The 19,394-nt window shown below is 33.6% G+C and overlaps 1 protein-coding gene across 2 annotated transcripts; it reads right to left on the bottom strand.

The window, feature by feature from the left end:
- Positions 1 to 1,047: 1,047 nt before the first annotated feature.
- Positions 1,048 to 19,385, bottom strand: niban1a (niban apoptosis regulator 1a). 2 transcript variants are annotated; one of them, XM_056445650.1, is made up of 14 exons: positions 19,282 to 19,385; positions 13,857 to 13,987; positions 13,293 to 13,421; positions 13,107 to 13,221; positions 11,286 to 11,450; positions 11,058 to 11,176; positions 8,717 to 8,809; positions 8,230 to 8,392; positions 7,229 to 7,416; positions 5,840 to 5,983; positions 5,646 to 5,756; positions 5,457 to 5,564; positions 5,235 to 5,346; positions 1,048 to 2,439 (listed from the first exon to the last, which is right to left on the bottom strand). In XM_056445650.1, exons 1-14 carry the CDS (start codon positions 19,331 to 19,333, stop codon positions 1,565 to 1,567), a joined length of 2,505 nt encoding a protein of 834 aa, XP_056301625.1. In that variant the 5' UTR covers positions 19,334 to 19,385; the 3' UTR covers positions 1,048 to 1,564. The 2 variants fall into 2 exon arrangements, with proteins under 2 accessions (XP_056301625.1, XP_056301626.1); XM_056445651.1 differs by having other exon boundaries at positions 11,058 to 11,173.
- Between the last annotated feature and the right edge of the window lie 9 nt (positions 19,386 to 19,394).

Genomic DNA, 19,394 nt, shown 5'->3' with positions numbered 1-19,394 from the left:
TGTAGAATTTCTTTTAAAAGCACGTATTAACCCCAAACTTTGGAACTGCAATGAAACTATAATAATAAACAATTATTACCTTCTGCACAACAAACAGTCCTCATTTGCTAAAGAAACATTTAATCCTCTTTAACTAGTTTCTTTTAAAGTTTGGGATTGATGCGTGTTTTAAAAGAATGTATATCCAGGTTGGATTTATGGAATTATAAAAAACTGTAAGAACCATACTATTGTATATAATCATTTAAAAGGCCTGTTTAATGTTTTATTTCTAGTCATTCTTCAGAAATCATTCTAATGGTCCTTAAACATGTCTTACGTTCACAGCTGAAAACAGTTGTGCTGCTTAATATTTTTATGGAAATTGTAAAACATTTTTTCAGATTTCTTTAACAGATAGTAAGTTAAAAAAGTAAACATTTAGATTTTTTAAATAATATAAATATTTGTAGTGTCACTTCATTAACATCCTTGATGCGTAAAAATGCATAATTTCTTTGAAAAGCATGTATTGACCCCAAACTTTGGAATTGCAGTGTAACTATAATCACAATAAACAATAATTACCTTCTGCACAAAAAACAGTCCTCATTTGATAGAGAAACATTTAATCCTTTTAAACTAGTTTTGTTTTTTAGTTTGGGATTCATACGTTTATTTTTTTATTATTATTATTTTAAAAGAATGTATATCCAGGTTGGATTTATAGAATTAAATAACTTAAGAATAATAATATTGTATTTAAAATGCCTGTTTAATGTTTTATTTTTAGTCATTCTTCAGAAATCATTCAAATGGTCCTTAAACATGCCTTATGTTCACCTCTAAAAAGTTGTACTGCTTAATATTTTTTATGGAAACTGTAAAACATCATTTTCAGATTTCATTGACAACTAGTAAATGAAAAATATATTTTTAAATAATATAAATATTTGTAATGTCACTTCATTAACATTCTTAATGATTAAAAAAATCATTGAAAAGCACGTATTGAACCCAAACTTTGCTATTGCAATAAAACTATAATTACAATAAAGAATAATTACCTTCTGCACAATAAATAGTCTTCATTGGATAGAGGAACATTTAATCCTCTTTATTTATTTTTTTAAGTTTAAGTTTGGGGTTTAAACGTGTTTTAAAAGAATGTGTGTCCAGGTTGGATTTATAGAATTAAACAAAACTGTAAGAACCATAATATTGCATATAATAATTTAAAATGCCTGTTTAATGTTTTATGTTTAGTCGTTCTTCAGAAATCATTCAAATGGTCCTTAAACATTTCTTGTGTTGTGAAAACGGTTGTGCTGCTTAATATTCTTATGGAAACTGTAAAATGTCATTTTCAAATTTCATTGAAAGCTGGTAAGTAAAAAATATATATTTTTAAATAATATAAATATATGTAATGTCACTTCATTAACATCCTTGACGGATAGAAAATCTTCTAAAAGCACGTATTGACCCCAAACTTTGCAATTGCAATAAAACTAGAAGTACAATAAAGAATAATTACCTTTACAATTACAAAAAACCTTCAATATGTACAGTTTGTCTTGTGCACTTAAATGGTAGCTTCTAGTTCCTGAAACCTTTGAATGTCTTCATCATCATCATCTTTATCATCATTACTGTCTTCGTAGGGTTCAATTGTGTCCTCTATTTCAATAACCTCCACCACCAGGTCACGGATCTCCTTAACACAATCCAGAGGCCTGTTTTTATCCTCCAGGTGCAGTGAAGAGCAAGATTTTGGGGCTTTTTCTGGAAAATCCGTGAATTGTTTGCCTGTCGTTTTTTTGTGGACTTCCCCAGCCTCTGCATCTTCAATAGATAAACAAACAGTGATTGGATGTGTGCTTTCATCACTTATCTTTGCTTTAGTCGGGGCCGGATTATCTGACTGCATCACTTCTATGAACTTCTCCATTTCAGCAGAATTCTTGCAGATCGGGCTGATGATCTCTGTGGGTTTATTGGCTAAGTCTGATAAACTTCCGTCCCCTGCTTTTGCTGAACTTGAAGGGATTTCTTTGGCTTCTGTTATCACAATAACAGGAGAGGAACTGACTGAAGGTTCCTTGGCGTTTGTGGTACTTCTGTGTTCTGGTTTGGTCTCGTTTGACATTTCGGAAGTGAAAAATACATCATCGATGGATCCCTCCGTGGGTATTTTGTTCTCTCCCTCATCGATTCGTCCCATGGCAGTGCTGTTTTCTGAGTTTGGCGAGTGAACAGTCACAGATCTGTTTGCTGTGAGGCCATTGGTCAACAGCGGGGAGGGCGGGAGTGGTGATCGCTGGCTCGGGGAGGTGTTTAAGCGCGATGGGCTGCTGGGTGCTGATCCTGGGGGGGTGGAGGATAAGCTGGACACGCTGAATTTGTATTTGCTCTCTGTAATCAGGTTGTATTTCTTTCTGCTGGCTGCCTCCTTGACCACTGGTAGTCAAAAACACAAATCAGATTTGAGAATAGGTGAACCTTAAATCTAAATGAGTCATTTTTTATTTACAGTTGAAGTCAAAGTTATTAGTTCTCCTGTCAAATTTGAATTCTTTTTCAAATATTTACCAATCGATAAAGATTTCAACACATTTTTATACAAAAGTTTTAAAAACTTTTCTGTTGTCTTTGCCATGATGACAGTACATACTATTATACTAATTATTATGCAAAATAGTGCTCAGCTTAAAGGGTTAAGTCAATTAGGTTAACTAGTCAAATTAGGTTAATTATAGGCAAGTCATTGGACAACAGTGGCTTGTTATGTGACCAAGCAAGAACAAAATACTTTTTTGAAATGGGGGCAAAAAATATTAACCTTAAAGGGCACCTATGATGTAAAACAACTTTTGATAGCTTTTTGGACTGAATTGTGTGTAGGTATAATGTGTCCATATTCATATTGGAGTAATATAAACCCAACAAGTCTCTTTTTAAAATATCTTGTTGAAGTTAAAATATGACCCAAATCCCAGTGATTTTGAGGCCCACCACAACGTGACTTAAAAGTACTTTTCCCCATCCTTTTTTGCCAGTTGATTGACAGGTGCCATGTTTCTATAATAACATGTATACACATGTCCACAGAACATTGTTTTGTAAAGAAACTAGGATTAAAATATCTGTTTCAACTCTCCGTAATTTTTATAAGTTTAAAATGCTTTTAAAACTGCATCTTCAGTGTTTCGTCTAGGATTTTTTCCAGCTGTGGCGGCAGGCCTTTTTTCACAAAGATCTACCAACTACCTATGACGTTATTTCAATAACAAAAGTCGTGAGCGCAGTATTACAAGTTGAGATTGCATTCATGTAATACGCAATAAATGCGCTATATAAATACACATTACATTACATTAATAAGAGCATGTGATTCTCTTTGCTTGCGCCAATTTTCTGTTTGTGCACAAAATTTCTTGCACGCCCTCAAATATACGCTGCTGAAGTGTGATTTGCGTTTATGTAATGAGTATGCATTTATTAGACTTGCTAGGAATATTTATGAATGTCTCTAATAGACCTACAGAGCGGCATTAATGCATCCTGAAGTAAACTGAAACAGCTATAAACTCTAGCAAGATAAAGTCATAATATGCAGAGCCATTGACCCTTATTTATAAAGTATAATTATGGAAACTGTTCATCATAACTGAAAGCTACATCATGTTTGCTAGCCTCACGCATCACGCACCTGTCAGTCAGTCAGTTAGCACGTAACCTTTAAGGGTTAAACAAATTGTGCACAGCACCACTACGGTTACAGAAAAGTTTGCACTGTTATAATTCACTTACCTTTTAATACGTTTTGGTGCGATTATAATCCGCTATTTAAATTCATGTTTATTTAGATAGCGCTTTTACAATGTAGATTGTGTCAAAGCAGCTTAACATAGAATATATATAATAAAGACAGTGAAATTGCTATGTAATTCTTAACTGCTGGGATCACCACTAATATGTGAGTACTGCAAATGGCATTTGAGTGGGACTCATCGTTTCAGACAGGCTTGAAAAAACTCCACCACAAATACATGAAATAAACGTACTATTTTTGACTAATGAGCTGTTTTTCAGCTTCATCCATGACTGTCGCTGTCACTGACTGCTGTTTATCTGATGTAACGCAGGAAAAGCAGAACGTAGGGTGGGGAGAAGCAGCTCATTTGGATTTAAAACCACAGGCTACTAAAACAGCCACACTGTACTCAGACACCAAAATGGTCAGATTCTGGAGGCTGTAATAAATAACCTGATGGGTGTTTTGAGGTAAAACTTTAGAGACACATTCTGGAGACACCAAAGGCTTATCGTACATTTTGTAAAAGGGGTAAAATAGGTGCCCTTTAAAAGTAATTGTTTAAAAAATAAAAACTGCTTTCATTCCCGCCAAACTAAAAGAAATGAGACATTCTGAAGAAGAAAAAATCAGGAAATACTGTGAAAATGTGCTTGCTTGAAAAAGAATTGAAATTTTACAGGAGGCCTAGTAATTTAACTTCACATATATATTGTTGGCACCAAAAAGATATCTGGATGCTAATATCACTTATAATTTAAAGAAATAATTTAAGTGTTTAATGGTGTGCTTATACAGCAACAATGTATTAAAAACACAAAAGATTTTTTTGTCATTAATTTTTTTTATGTTTGGAGCTGAGGTGTGCTGACTCTTTTTTTTCTATTTTTTTTCTAGTTTAATTAATGATCATTTTCCAAAACTTGGACTTACAAAAGTAATTTTCAAAAGTAATTTTCAAAATGCTTTTGTTAAAATTAAATTTTTAGTTGAAAATGATGTCAATGGTGTACAGTAAATGCTCCAGTCACACTTTACAATAAGGTTTCATTATTAATCATAGTTGATTAATGCTTTTGATTAATGCCTATGCTAATGCTTTATTAAAATTAAATTCATGCTTGTTAATATTAGTTAATTCACCGTGAGTTAACATGAACTAACAATGAACTACTGTATTTTCATTAGGGAAAGTTAACAAACATAAGATCTGTAATGTATTGTTCTTGTTTATTCACGTTAATAAATGCATTAACTTACATTAACTAACACAACCTTATTGTAAAGTGTTACCAATTTTTTCTTAAAACGTTTTGCATCCACTGTACATCAATGTGACATCATCATGCTCATCCTAAAAATGCATTTATTTGGTTTTAATACTGTAACTCTGATTTAAATAATCTAATACTGAATAGCAAGACGTTCTGCGACTTACCCGTGCTGACATCTTTTTCCAGTATCTGCTGGATAACGTCCTCATACACATTTTCCACACTGATGAAGTTTGAATAATCAGCAAAAATGTATTGCTCAAATTTGGGTAGTTCCTGAAAGTACATTTGGAGAAAAGTCGTATTAGGTGAGTAGAAGATATAATGTATTTACTTAAGTTGTTATACATATCCATCAGATTGCAACTGCTTTAAATGCGCTGTACCTCTTTAAAGGATGGGGCCAGATGCTTCTTGATGTTGGGAAGAGTAATGTTAACCAAAGCCTCCTGAATGATCCTCTTCCTCACTGTGCTGCTGTCATAGTCAAATTGCTTTAAGACAAAGTAAAACTCAATCAAACAAGCTGATACAGTCTGATACAGAGTTTTTTGACTGTAAAGTGATATGCTTACTTTCAGAACTCGGTCGGAAGCTTTTTGCATTGCCTCTGAAAAATTGACTGACGGGTCCAGCAGAGCCTTTTTTACAAGAAGCTCAAAGGAGTACTCCACATTCTCCATTAGCTGCGGTAATCACACAATTGACACATTTAGAACCAGAATTAATTTTAAAACAGATTTGTATTGGTTTCGTAAGGGTACAGTACCTGTTTTAAGTCAATTTCGGTGCTGTCCACCAGGCCTTTGATGGAATAGTTGAAGGTTTGCTGCAGCTCTTGAACGTGATCTTTCAGTCCACTCACTTTCTCGTAACAGCTCTGTAAATTAGCCTTACTCATCTTAAACAGAGCCTTCATAGAGAGAGAGAGAAGGAAAATAAGTTGTTTTATCACTTTCGAGTTTTAGAGTTGTAGTATGCAGGTTTGCGTTACACCACTGGTCAAATGTTTGGAATACTTAAGGGATTTTGTAATATTTTTGACGGAAGTTTCTTATGCTTATAAAGGGTGTGTTTATTTGATCATATATACAGTAAAATACGGAAACATTGTGACAAAATTGTTACAATTCGAAATAGATGCTTTTTTTATTTAAATACGTTTTATAAGAACATTTTTCTGATGGCAAAGAAACATTTATAAATGTCTTAGTTGACTTTTTTTAGGTTAATAACTGACAAAAATGATTAATACTTTTATTTTTTAAGTAATAAGTCCTTTAAGTCCCTTTAAGTTTTATTACAATTTTAAAAATAAGCATAAATAAATAAACAACAAAATCTGATGTTGTCATGAGTCTGGTGTGTCTGTTTTGTGTTCATGTAGTTGTTGTGTCATGTGGTGCTCTATGTGCTTCTGTTTACGTCATGTGTTTCTTTTGTTCTGTTTTCCCGTTGTTTGTTAATGTTTATTAGTTCCACCTGTTGTCACACCCCTGTATGTATTCAGTTTAATTACAGTATGTCTTGTGTATTTATACCCATGAGTTCAGTTTATTCTTTGTCCAGTATTATTTTGTCACAACTTCTTGTCCTGCCAGCGTGTTACCTATAACTAATAGCTTTTATGTTTGGAAATGAACAGATACAAATACAGTGGACAACTGATTTCATTTTAGCTGCAGAAAATAAAGAAAACTGCAATTAAACATTATAATCTTGATCAACATAATCTAAGATTTAATTTTTTATCAAATTGAAATAGTCTCCTAATGTCTATTTTTTACATAGTGTAAACTATTGGCATATTGCCTTCCCTCGAGCACAAACGTCTCTAAAATGCAGCACACATGAGTGGGAAAAAAAAGTAATTTTGTAGCTGATAATTAATTTTCTTGTGAAGCAGATAACACTATCATTAAAAAATATACATTTATTGTCCGATACCAATATGTCCAGTAGTTTATTGTCCATAAGTTAAAAAAAACTTTTTGACATTGATAAAAATCCAAAATATTAAAAAAGGAAAACCAATAAATCCAAACCTTTCACCTGTAGTGTAGTAATATTGTGTTTTTTTAGGAAATAATTTGGCTTCAGAAGAAAGTGGTGTGGACTTTTTCTGGTGTTTAATCATCTATGTATTAGTTGCTCTGACCTGGCGGAGTTCCACCTCCTGCTGAGGATCCTGGAAGTCCTCACAGAGCTGCTCCATCATGCCCTCGCTTAAATCTCTGGCCTCTGTGAAGCCCAGGCTGATGGGACCCATCACTTCCTCCAAGAGAGCTGGCAGGTGAGGCTGTACCTGCTCTGTGCAGTATTTCGTTGCAGGCTCGGATACCATGGCTGCCCAGGTAAGGAGATAAAAAGAAAAATCATGAATTATTATGACCAAAATAAAGTGATTTTCACTGATGGCCACTTAATATTTTTCCAAACACGACAGTTCAAATGTTTGGAGTTGATAATATGTTTTTACAACTGTCCTTGAATCCATTTAGCCACTTTCCGGGACTCGCAGAAGCTTTTAGCTTAGCTTAGCATAAATCATTGAATCGGATTAGACCATTTGTATATCATTCAAAAAAGATTTTCAATAATATTTCTATTTAAAGCTTGACTCTTCTGTAGTTACATTGTGTGCTTAGACCACTTGGTTGGAGCCATAGTATGGCAGAAAAAGTTTGTTGGTTGTTACCCCAGAATAAGATTATAGTTCCTATCTATATCAGCAAAGAAAAAATCAACTTTTCAATTTCCATTGGTCTCAGTATATATTGTAACTACAGAAAAGTCAAGGTTTAAATAGGAAAAAAGATATTAAAATTCTTTGTAAAAAAATTGGTTGACTGAAATGCTAATGGGCTAACCTGAATCAAGTCTAGGTGACTTGTAAAATAAGTCCCCCCACCAAAAAAAAGCAGAGTATTCCTTTAAAAGAAGCATTTGTTGCTCAACAAGGATATATATATATATATATATATATAATTCATGTGGATGACGTGTGTATTACTGACCCCAAACCGTTGAAGGTACCTTTTTGAGGTAGTGTATATTATATTACAGCGATATGTATGCAGTTCTGCCTGTTTGACAGTGTTTCATTTTTGTAAGCCTTTTAAAATCATGAACATATTTAGATTTAATTTGATCAAGTACCTTGTAGTTTTCCCTCCAGGTAAGTTCTTGAGTTGGTGATTTGGTCCATATCTGAGCGCATGAGCGCCTCCTGTTGTTTCGCCTTGTTTTTGCACTCTTCCTTCAGTGTGGTCATCCTGTCAAACAGATGCTCTTGCAGCAGGAAATAAGCAGATTCAACAGTCTATAAAACAAAATGGCAGGGGTCAACGTCATTAATCAAAATTGCATAAGCTTCATAAGTGCCATATTAATCATTCTTTGTTTCTTCTTTGTCTGTCTGTAATCACAGCTATGGAATGTAATGTGTTTCTGGTATGTTTCTGGTTTGTTCCACCCTTTAGGAAACACCAAAGGGACATTTCTGGCCTAAAGCTGTTTGGGTGTGGGGCATTTGATGTTTACATCAACATCACACACCCCAGTTTCTGTATCATGGGCAGGTTGTAGAAACGCAATGCTATTGGGTAACTATGAAGTAGACGATGAAAATATAAAAGAGACGCACCGCAAACCACGCTTTCCTCTTGTCTGTCCTCTTGCTCTTCAGTTCTTTCTCCAGGTAAGGCATCAAATCCTCCATGAACAGATTGGCGAGACCCTAAACACACAAGCACAGATTCAGAAATATTATTTGTAGCTAAACATCAAGTTGCACAGACTAGACTCAAACACATTTTTAGTTGATGTTTATTTCATTTCATGTAACAAAAGTGATTTTAGTTAAAAATCCATGAGATCAATATATGCATATATATGTATAATTTTACATCAAATAGTAAACCAAAAATGAAATAATTACATACAATTAAATTAAAACTGTAGTTCACTTTAAAGCTTTTATATAAAATAAACAATACAAAAAATACAAGCAGTTTAATACAACAATAATTATTATATTAATAATTCTGTAATAATAACTATTTTAAAATTGCTTCAAACACAACTAATTCATATTCATATTCATAAAACATATTCAGTCAGAATGATCCTTTTCATTAACCAAACTGAGGTTTCTGAAAACCATTGTTAACCAACTAAGGTCACAAGTTGCATCGTTTCAAACATAGTTTGTTGATTTGGCATTTCCCAAATCCATCCGCAAACTGCATCGCAAACTTGTACGATTGCAACTACACCTCTAGAGCTGTAGTTACAAAGATAGTTCCTGGCTGTGTTCTATTCCCAGTTATTCCCCCTATGGCCTATTTGTTTAGAACATTCTAACTTTTAAACTTGGAATTATTTTTTTAAAAAGCATTAAAGTCATCACTCTTAGGTGTAATTTGCTTTCAAAGTATTTTACAGTTCAATTTTAGCGATCTTCATGTTTACAATTGAGCTCCTTTCGCAGTGCACTTTGAAAACATTGATGTCATTTTGAACACAGCCATGGCTCATGATGAAAGCTGTAGGTGACCTAAAATTTAAAAGCGGAATTTGCGTTATTTCTACAAAGGTTGTGAAAACAAAAAACATAGAATATGTTAATACTTTTAAGTTGTAGTTGGTTATTTATTATGTATCTGTAGTGTATATGACATGGGCCTGTTGGTTAGAACATTTGTGCAGTGGTTTGCATGCGTCAAATTGTAAAAGTAGACTTAAAAATAAATAAATAAACAATATCCTTCTTTAAAATAATAATAATAATAATATTCATCATTAATCTTATTAATATTCTTATTAAAGTAGGATTTTCTTCATTTCCCTATAAATAATAAAAATAAAATTTTATTTCTTAATAAATTGCCTAATTGTTTATTTATTTATATGATTTATGTATGATATTAGAATACGTGTTAGCTTTTGTAAGTGATTTTATGTTAATTTAGAATAGAATATGTAACGTTCTCAATAATATTTGTAAAGTAAACATAAGCCCTATATGTGCCATTTACACATATTTCAATTAATATGGAAAGCGAGGACATGTTTTTACCATAACTAATATTAGATTTTTTTTAAATGCCTGCGTGTAAAACAATATAATTTCCACAAAGAAATGATGGGGTTCTTCTCTAAAGAAGTTGTTACCACTCGGTTTAGAGCATCATTATGGGCTTTTTACGTTCTAATTAGTGTGGTTCAAACGTTGGATCTGCAACAGAGAAGCTACGGGTTTTGGAAAACACTCGTCACTACATTGTTCTTTTTCCAAATGATGCATCGTACTATGATAGTTCAGCCACAAGTTACATTGTTGTTTGGAAAACGCACCCCTGATGTGCACCACAACATATTTCTGTGTTCATGCTGTGATCTTCTGAACACTTCTGGAATTACACCACTTAGCCTGCCTTCTCCTTTTAGCTGTTTAAAATGTGTGAAACACACTTGTGTCGATAGTTCATTGTCATGTTGGCTGTAATAAGTGAAACTGCAGAGTGAAACTCCATGCATGCAGCATTGTTGAAATTCCATGCAATGATCTGTCCTGATGTAACAGTGTGTGACTTCAGGTTTTGGAGATAGTTTTTAGATAATGCATGTGTAACTGTATGTGTTAAACAACAGGACAAAATATGCAGGCGTGCTTTATATTCCAATCTGACATTTAGCACAGAAACAGTCAATTATTTGGGGCACGTGCCAAATTCTATCAAATATGTATCAAAAAAAGGGAAAGAAATATTCTTTTCTATAAATTGGTTTCACCCATAATGATAGACACCGTCATAACTGTCACATTTAATTACAAAACACATCAATTACCCTTAGGATTTTGTTTTAGTAAAATGTTCAACAGCTAGAACATTCCATGCCGCACTACAATGATGAAAGTGTGAAAGCTATGTTGTTTACTCAGCTTTCAGTGTGAACCAGCATAGATACGGAAAGGCACCTACCCGCACATCGCTGCCAATGAGCATATCCCACGATTCATACTGGCCTTTCTCCTGCCGGTAGAGCTGAAAGGCTTTGAGGAAAGCTTTAACGTCACACGTCTTCTTCTTGAGATAATCTGCTAAACCAAGCATACGTTTTCCTTTCGGGTTTATTCTTTACAATACACCTTTCACTGGGTTACACCTTTGTAAACTTTGACTTGGGTTTCATTGCAGTGAAAATGTTACCTTTGTTCTGGTGGCGAACGCAGTCAGATAAGAGGGAGATGAAATCAGCTTGAGCGTCCTCATCTTTGAAGCAGAAGTATGAATCCTGGCGGTATGGAAGTCTAAGATAAACTGGGAATTGACCTGGCATGTCCACCACGGGAGGTGCAAAATCTTCCCGGTCATCTGCATCAGAACACATTTAGTCAAAATGTGACACAAAAGAAGTTACTTTGAAGAATTTTGCTTAAAGAAAAATGGCTACTCCCATGGCATTTTATTTTTGTCGATAAAGTAAGCCAACAGGAACCGTTAATATACACTAACTAGCCACTTTATTAGGCACACCTTACTAGGACCAGGTTGGACCCCCTTTAACCAGAACTTCCTTAATCCTTCATGGCATAGATTCGACAAGGTGCTTGAATTATTCCTCAAAAGTTTTGGTCCATATTGACATGATAGCATCACGCAGTTGCTGCAGATTTGTTGGCTACACATCCATGATGCGAATCTCCTGTTCCACCACATCCCAAAGGTGCTCTATTGGATTGAGATCTGGTGACTGTGGAGGCCATTTGAGTACAGTGTCATGTACAGTGGCATGTTTATTGTCATGTTCAAGAAACCAGTCTGAGATGATTTGCGCTTTATGATATGTCGCGTTATCCTGCTGGAAGTAGCCATCAGAAGATGGGTACACTGTGGTCATAAAGGAATGGACATGTTCAGCAACAGTACTCAGGTAGGCTGTGGTGTTGACAGGAAGCTCAACTGATACTAATGGGTTCAAAGTGTGCCAAGAAAATATCCACCACACTGTTACACCAGCAGCCTGAACCGTTGATACAAGGCAGGATGGATCCATGCTTTCATGTTGTTGATGCCAATTTCTGACCCTACCATCCAAATGTCGCAGCAGAAATTTAAACTCAGACCATGCAACGTTTTTCCAGTCCTCTATTGTCCAATTTTGGTGAGCATGTGCGAATTGTAGCCTCAGTTTCCTGTTCTTAGCTGACAGGAGTGGCACCCGGTGTGGTCTTCTGCTGCTGTAGCCCATTTGCCTTAAGGTTGGACGTGCGTTCAGAGATGATCTTCTGCATACCTCGGTTGTAACAAGTGATTATTTGAGTTACTGTTGCCTTTCTATCAGCTCAAACCAGTCTGGTCATTCTCCTCTGACCTCTGGCATCAACAAGACATTTGCGCCCACAGAACTGCCGCTCTTTTTCTCTTTTTCTGATAATTCTCTGTAAACCCTAAAGATGGTTGTGCGTGAAAATCCCAGTAGATCAGCAGTTTCTGTAATACTCAGATCAGCCTGTCTGGCACCAACAACCATGCCACGTTCAAAGCCACTTACATCACCTTTTTCCCCCATTCTGATGCTCATTTTGAACTGCAGCAGATCGTCTTGACCCTCTCTACATGCCTAAATGCATTGAGTTTCTGCGTACGTACGTACATACACACACACACACACACACATATATATATATATATATATATATATATATATATATATATATATATACATACATACATACATACATGCAGTATCTCTGTATTTGCAACTTTAACTGTATTCAAGTTATGCAAGATTCATAAGATTATAGAGGAATTAGTTGGGCTAAATCTGATTTAATGCTAAATCTATATGCAGTAATTTTTTTTTTATTGAAAATTAGATGTAAATGTAAAAGTAATTAAACTAATTGCTGTCCATCTACACTCAAACCACACTCACCTGTAAGTTTACCAAGTTTGTAGCACATTTAGTGTGTAAAATCAGCTCTTTTAATGCATGTACTCTTATTTAACTCAATCACATTTACTCACTTTTAGTGTAAGGGCAGCATTGGTCAATCAGTTCCATGTATTTGTCTTCAGCTGTCAGTATGGTGCCCCCAGTAGGCATCAGTCTCTGTTGTGGAGGCGCACCTTTCAAAAACGACTGCAGGGAAGCAGGTGTGAGATGTTGGGAAACATTTTATCTTCAGTCAAATGGTGGATGGTGGCTCTTACCTTATAGCTCTCGTGGATCTCCAAAACGTAACAGGCACGAATCACGATAAATCTCTCCTTCCACTTTCTGCCGTCATCAAAGTACCACACAATCTCCTCAAACAGCATCTTCCCAGCTTCTGGAGGGGGCTTAGTGGTTCAATATAACAGTTATTTAAATCAGTAAATAAACTTGTTGATCTCAGAAGCATAAATACTGAATGAATGATACAGATTTCTTTGTTTGGATTAACAAACATTGCTATTTTATGAAAAAAAAAGTCTCTAAGTTACCTACTAACCTTAATAGCAATCTTAATAACATTTCTATTTTAAATTTGCAAGAAATGTATTAAGAAGTTTAAAGAACAAGAGTAAAAATCAGGTTTTATTCAAACACAACCGTACTGTCATCTTAAGGATTCTTTTAGCATAAAAAAGCTTTATGTATGTTCTTGTCAGACATGTTTATTTTAATATTAGACATTTTTAGACAACTTCAGAAGAGTTTTTGGTTGAATAACCCTGATTTTCAAACATAACAAGTGAAAACATTTGTTCTTCTAACAGTTTGTCTGATCTTACCCGTTGTTTAAGGAACTGTGTGTGTTCCTCTTTGCGCTGCTCAAGTTCATCTTTGATCTGAGAACGATAAGCCACGGAATATTGTTTTCTATAAATTGGTGTAAAATCCTTCAGTTTCTCGTCCACTTGTTCTGCAAGACAACACAATTGCGAGGTCATTACAATATCAAACTGACTAGAGTTCAAACAGTCATGTCATTTTTATTTGTATTGTTCAGCATGAGCTTATATGTATAATATGAATGCAACATTTGATTTGGGGTGGGACTGTTTATCATAACGGAGGGTGGGGAGTTTTTTCTGTTTCCATCATGTGATGCTTATATAATTACGTTTGCTATACTTACAATTTTTGTTTAATTTTGTAAACACCATTTTAAGGTCAAAATTATTAGCCCCTTTAAGCTATATATTTTTTAGACAGTCTACAGAACAAACCATCATTATACAATAACTTGCCTAATTACCCTATTCTGCCTAGTAAACTTAATTAACCTACACTCGGAAATAAAGGTACAGGAGCTGTCACTGGGGTGGTACCTTTTCAAAAGGTACACATTTGTACTTAAAGGGTCCATATTGGTTCCTCAAAAGTATATATTAGTACCTACAAATTTTAAGAAGAACACTTTTGTACTTTTTAAATACTAATATGTACCCTTGAGGTATTAATATGGACCTTTTAGGAACAAATTTGTACCTTTTAAAAAGGTACCACCCCAGTGACAGCTCGCGAACCTTTACTTCTGAGAGTGTAGTTAAGCCTTTAAATGTAATTTTAAGGTGACTAAAATAGAAGTGGACACTATAATAGAAGTGTCTTGAAGAATATCTAGTAAAATATTATTTACTGTCATCATGGCAAAGATTAAATAAATCGGTTATTAGAAATGAGTTATTAAAACTATTATGTTTAGAAATGTGTTGAAAAAATCTTCTCTCCGTTAAACAGAAATTGGGGGAAAAAAATAAACAGAGGGGCTATTAATATGGGGAGGGGGCAATAACTGTATATTGTGGAGTGGAGCATTACAAATAACATGCTACGTTACTAGCGAAATTATACAAAAAAGGACTTAATTCACTTATTACGCAACATTTTAGGTATATAAATTACTTTCAAATCTTTTTTTCAAATCTTTGTTTTTGTTGACAACATTAATTAATAATCTTTTGTTAATAAATTGAACTAAAAATCCTTTATTAAGTGGCCACTCATAACCTTTAAAAACGCATTGAATTTCAAATAAACTAAAAAAGTTAACTAATGTATTTCATTGAACCTAACTGAAATGAAACCTTATTCTAAGTATTATGTTATAGAAAATGCTTCATGAAATTTCCAAACAAGATCTCTCTTTATTTCCACAGGCGCATATATCACATGAAGAAAGAACAAATACAGCTGTCCTAAATTCAGAAATGAGAGATCAAATTGATAACCCACAATAACATCTGATACAAAACAGAGGCACAGTCCAAGGGTAAGTGGAGAGAAAACTCACAGCAGACTGTCTAAATGTGCAACACGTCTGGTTCAAAAGATCACTGAAAGGAACACTGTGTTTCTGACAACCACATACAAAACCAACTAACCAATGCTGCAGTGAACAGAGAATATTAATGTGTGTTTATAGCTAATTAGGCTGTTTTCCCGCTGCCTGAACATTGCAGCAGTGTTGTCAGTATTTTCTGCTTTTCAGACCTCATCAATCTAATGCAAAATACGTGGTTAAATCTCACTCTGTGGATATAACATGCACAAATATGTGGCATGCGATATAATTAATCCAGGTAAAGGTGTTAGTTATGACTGTTATTGTTATTACATGTCAATGTGATTTTAATTAATTCTGGGTTTGGTCAATACAGCATTCATATCATGCTAAAACACAGTAACAGCAATGAATCAAAATACTTAAAAATGTTATAACGTCACTGCTCCCATAGATTCATCTTTAGAATTACTCTCTGTTATGGTTTACAGTACATGAAGAGTTATATCTTCTAATGACTTAAAATATGCTCTATTTAAACCTTACATTAATGTTAAAATCATTTTGAACTTTACAACATTTAAACTTACCAGCATATTTATGCCATTTTGACAAATATATATATATATATATATATATATATATATATATATATATATATATATATATATATATATATATATATATATATATATATATATATATATATAGTTGAAGTCAGAATTATTAGCCCCCCTGTTTATTTTTTTTTCCCAATTTCTGTTTAATGGAAAGAAGATTTTTTTTCAACACATTTCTAAACCTAATAGTTTAAATAACTCGTTTCTAATAACTGATTTATTTTATCTTTGTCATGATGACAGTAAATAATATTTGACTAGATATTTTTCAAGATACTTCTATACAGCTTAAAGTGACATATAAGTGCTTAACTAGGTTAATTAGGTTAACTAGGCAGGTTAGGGTAATTAGGCAAGTTATTGTATATTAATGGTTTGTTCTGTATACTATCTAAAAAATATATAGCTTAAAGGGGCTAATAATTTTGACTGTAAAATGTTTTTTAAAAAATTTAAAACTGCTTTTATTCTAGCCAAAATAAAACAAATAAGACTTTCTCCAGAAGAAAAAATATTATCAGACATACTGTGAAAATTTCCTAGCTCTGTTAAACATAATTTGTGGATTATTTAAAAAAGAAAAGAAAATTAAAAGGGGGGCTAATAATTCAGACTTCAACTATGTGTGTGTACATATATGTATGTATGTATGTATGTTTGTATGTATGTATGTATGTTTGTATGTTTGCATGTATGTATGTATGTATGTATGTATATATATATATGTGTGTGTGTGTGTGTGTGTGTGTGTGTGTGTGTGTGTGTGTGTGTGTGTGTGTGTGTGTGTGTGTGTGTGTATATATATGTATGTATGTATATACACACACACATACAGTTGAAGTCAGAATTATTAGCCTTCCTTTTAATTTTCTTTTCTTTTTTTAAATATTCCCCAAATTATGTTTATCAGAGCAAGGAAATTTTCACAGTATGTCTGATAATATTTTTTCTTGTATATGTATATATATATATATATATATATATATATATATATATATATATATATATATATATATATATATATATATATATATATATATATATATATATGTCCCAGGAGCTACGTTTTTTTTTTTTTTGCAGTTTTTGTTTTCCTAATTTCTCAGATTCCTCATGTGTATGTTACTTTTTCATACATTTTTAGATTCCTAGTTAAAATTAGATTTATATTTAGACGTTATTCACACTGGGGTGAAGTACAGATTATTTCTTACTCTCTCTCAAGCAACATCTCTTCATGGTTGTTTTGGATGGAACCGTCATTTGAGATGTTTGGAATTCTTGTGCTCTGACATGCGAGATGCTTGATGCATGCGAGATGCATTTTATAACACTGTATGACTTGTAAAGCCAGTTCTCTATCATCACACCTCAACGAGAGTACAAGTTTGACAAGGGAATGTTCGTAAACACCTGCACATGTGTTTGGGAAAGTTTTTTTAAAACCTCCTTGGCAGTGAGCCGCTGCTGACTACACACTCTCTTTTACCTTTCTAGGCGTGAAATCACAGCACTTTAGATTGAGCTCAGGAATCTGTCTAATTTGTGTTTGTGCATGACATCACCCAAAAATGTTTATTTACTCACTATTTACTCACCCTCAAGTAGTTTTAGGCGTTTATATGTGTTGAACATAAAAGAAAACGCTCTGAAGAAAGCTGAAAACCTGTAATTACTGATTTTCATAGAAAAAACAAAACTATTACTATAGAAGTCAATGGTTACAGGTTTCCATCTTTCTTCAAAATATCTTCTTTCTTCTAAAGAAAGTCGAACTAGTTTGAAATAAGTAAATTGAGTAAATGATGACAGAAATTTCAGTTTTAGGTGAACTTTCGCTTTAAAGTCTCATTTAACTCTGTTGATTTAATTGAATATGAAGTAAAATAGTATTTATTTATAAACATCGAAAGTCAGTCCAAGGCACTCAAAAACTGTGGAAAAATTTAAGTATTTTAATTGTAATATTTTATTCTACATTTTTTCGATTGCCTTGGACTGACTTTTGCTGTTTATTCTGATGAATTCCTTACCCAAAGAGCACCGAGACATTGTTTAAGCAACCCTTAAGCACTTTTTGTTTGATTTTAGTATGTATTTAAGTTGAAATTGGACAACTATGTTCCTATTCATTATGTTTATTTGCCTTGTAGTAATCATAAAAATAACAGTGCTGTTTTGTTTTTAAAATCCATTGGGCACAAACGACAACATTATCTAAGAAATTTGTCTTTGACTTCAACACAGTTATGCTGCAAAAACTGGACATCATTATATATTCAATATTGTTATACTAACATTGCCTTGTCATGCTCCAAAAAACAAAAAATAGACAAAAAACAGATTTTACACACGTCTGTGAAAAATATACTATGGCAATGTGTAGTCAAAGCCATTGTTGGTCACTTTGTGCCAACGTTTGGATAGGTTTGTAATAGGTTTTGATACTATCGGAATTTAGACATATCTTTTTTGATTGATGCGTTGACAATGTGCATGTGGGAATACCAAGTTTAAAATTTCAGGAATGTCCAGCTTGTTTATATAATATGCTATTTAAATGCTCTGTAAATAGCTTTGGATAAAATTGTCAAATTAACGAATATAAAATGTACAAAATGTCTTCATTGCGAAGGTTGTGAAACACTAATGGTCTTAAATTAAGCTATGCACTTGAAATTACTAATAGTACTAGTTGTAAAACTTCACACAATGTAGGATACTTGGGAGACATGACCCATGTAGCAGTTTTACACAGAATAAATCTTTAAATACATCAAAATTCAGTGAATAAATGGAAAAAAGCCTAATTTGCTTCAAGTATAAACGCATATTTCAAAAGTGCACAAACTACTGATGTGAATCTCAAACACTGACAAGTTGTTTTTCCATTCGAGCAAATAGCAGAGCTGCTTTAATCCTTTACGCTCTCTGGCAAACACCAAAACCTCCACCCACATAGTTCACAATGGCCAGAAGAAGAAAACCAACAGGTTTCTGCCGTACCCTTCTTACGCTGTGCAGGCTGAGCGTTCTGACTGACACTAATGATAGTCATTGACCAATTAGGCAAAGTCAACATAAATCTCTCACTGCTTGATCATCCCATATTAGATATTAGAAAAAACTCATGCATTTCGATAAAATTGACTCTCTCTTCCTAAACGCTTGCAATATTTTGAAACCTACAACAAAATAGGCAACTTCTAAGCAGTTTAGAGCATTAGAAAACTAAATGTCAATATAAAAAACTCTTTAAATACCAAATTAATGACTTAGTATGACCATATGGAGTTTTTATACACATACCTTTTATGTAGTTGGATTGAGTTTCATCCAGTAAACTGGACGATGCTCCCATACTGGTGTGCTTGGTTTAGGTGAGCTCTCGGTGAATGATGATTCAGGGTCACTGTAAGCAC

Source organism: Danio aesculapii, chromosome 20 (assembly GCF_903798145.1).
Source record: "Danio aesculapii chromosome 20, fDanAes4.1, whole genome shotgun sequence".
NCBI classification, from domain to species: domain Eukaryota; kingdom Metazoa; phylum Chordata; class Actinopteri; order Cypriniformes; family Danionidae; genus Danio; species Danio aesculapii.
Note: the sequence above shows the minus strand (reverse complement) of the source record. Positions and strands in the feature narration are given on the sequence as shown.

What these genes read in the sequence shown, in the direction of transcription:
- niban1a (XM_056445650.1), bottom strand. Translation starts at nt 19,333, where the DNA reads ATGGGAGCATCGTCCAGTTTACTGGATGAAACTCAATCCAACTACATA. An exon ending in ATGCTGCCCTTACACTAAAA is followed by an intron (nt 11,451 to 13,106) that starts GTGAGTAAATGT and finishes GTTCTGATGCAG; the next exon opens with ATGACCGGGAAGATTTTGCA. An exon ending in AGAGGAAAGCGTGGTTTGCG is followed by an intron (nt 8,393 to 8,716) that starts GTGCGTCTCTTT and finishes TTTGTTTTATAG; the next exon opens with ACTGTTGAATCTGCTTATTT.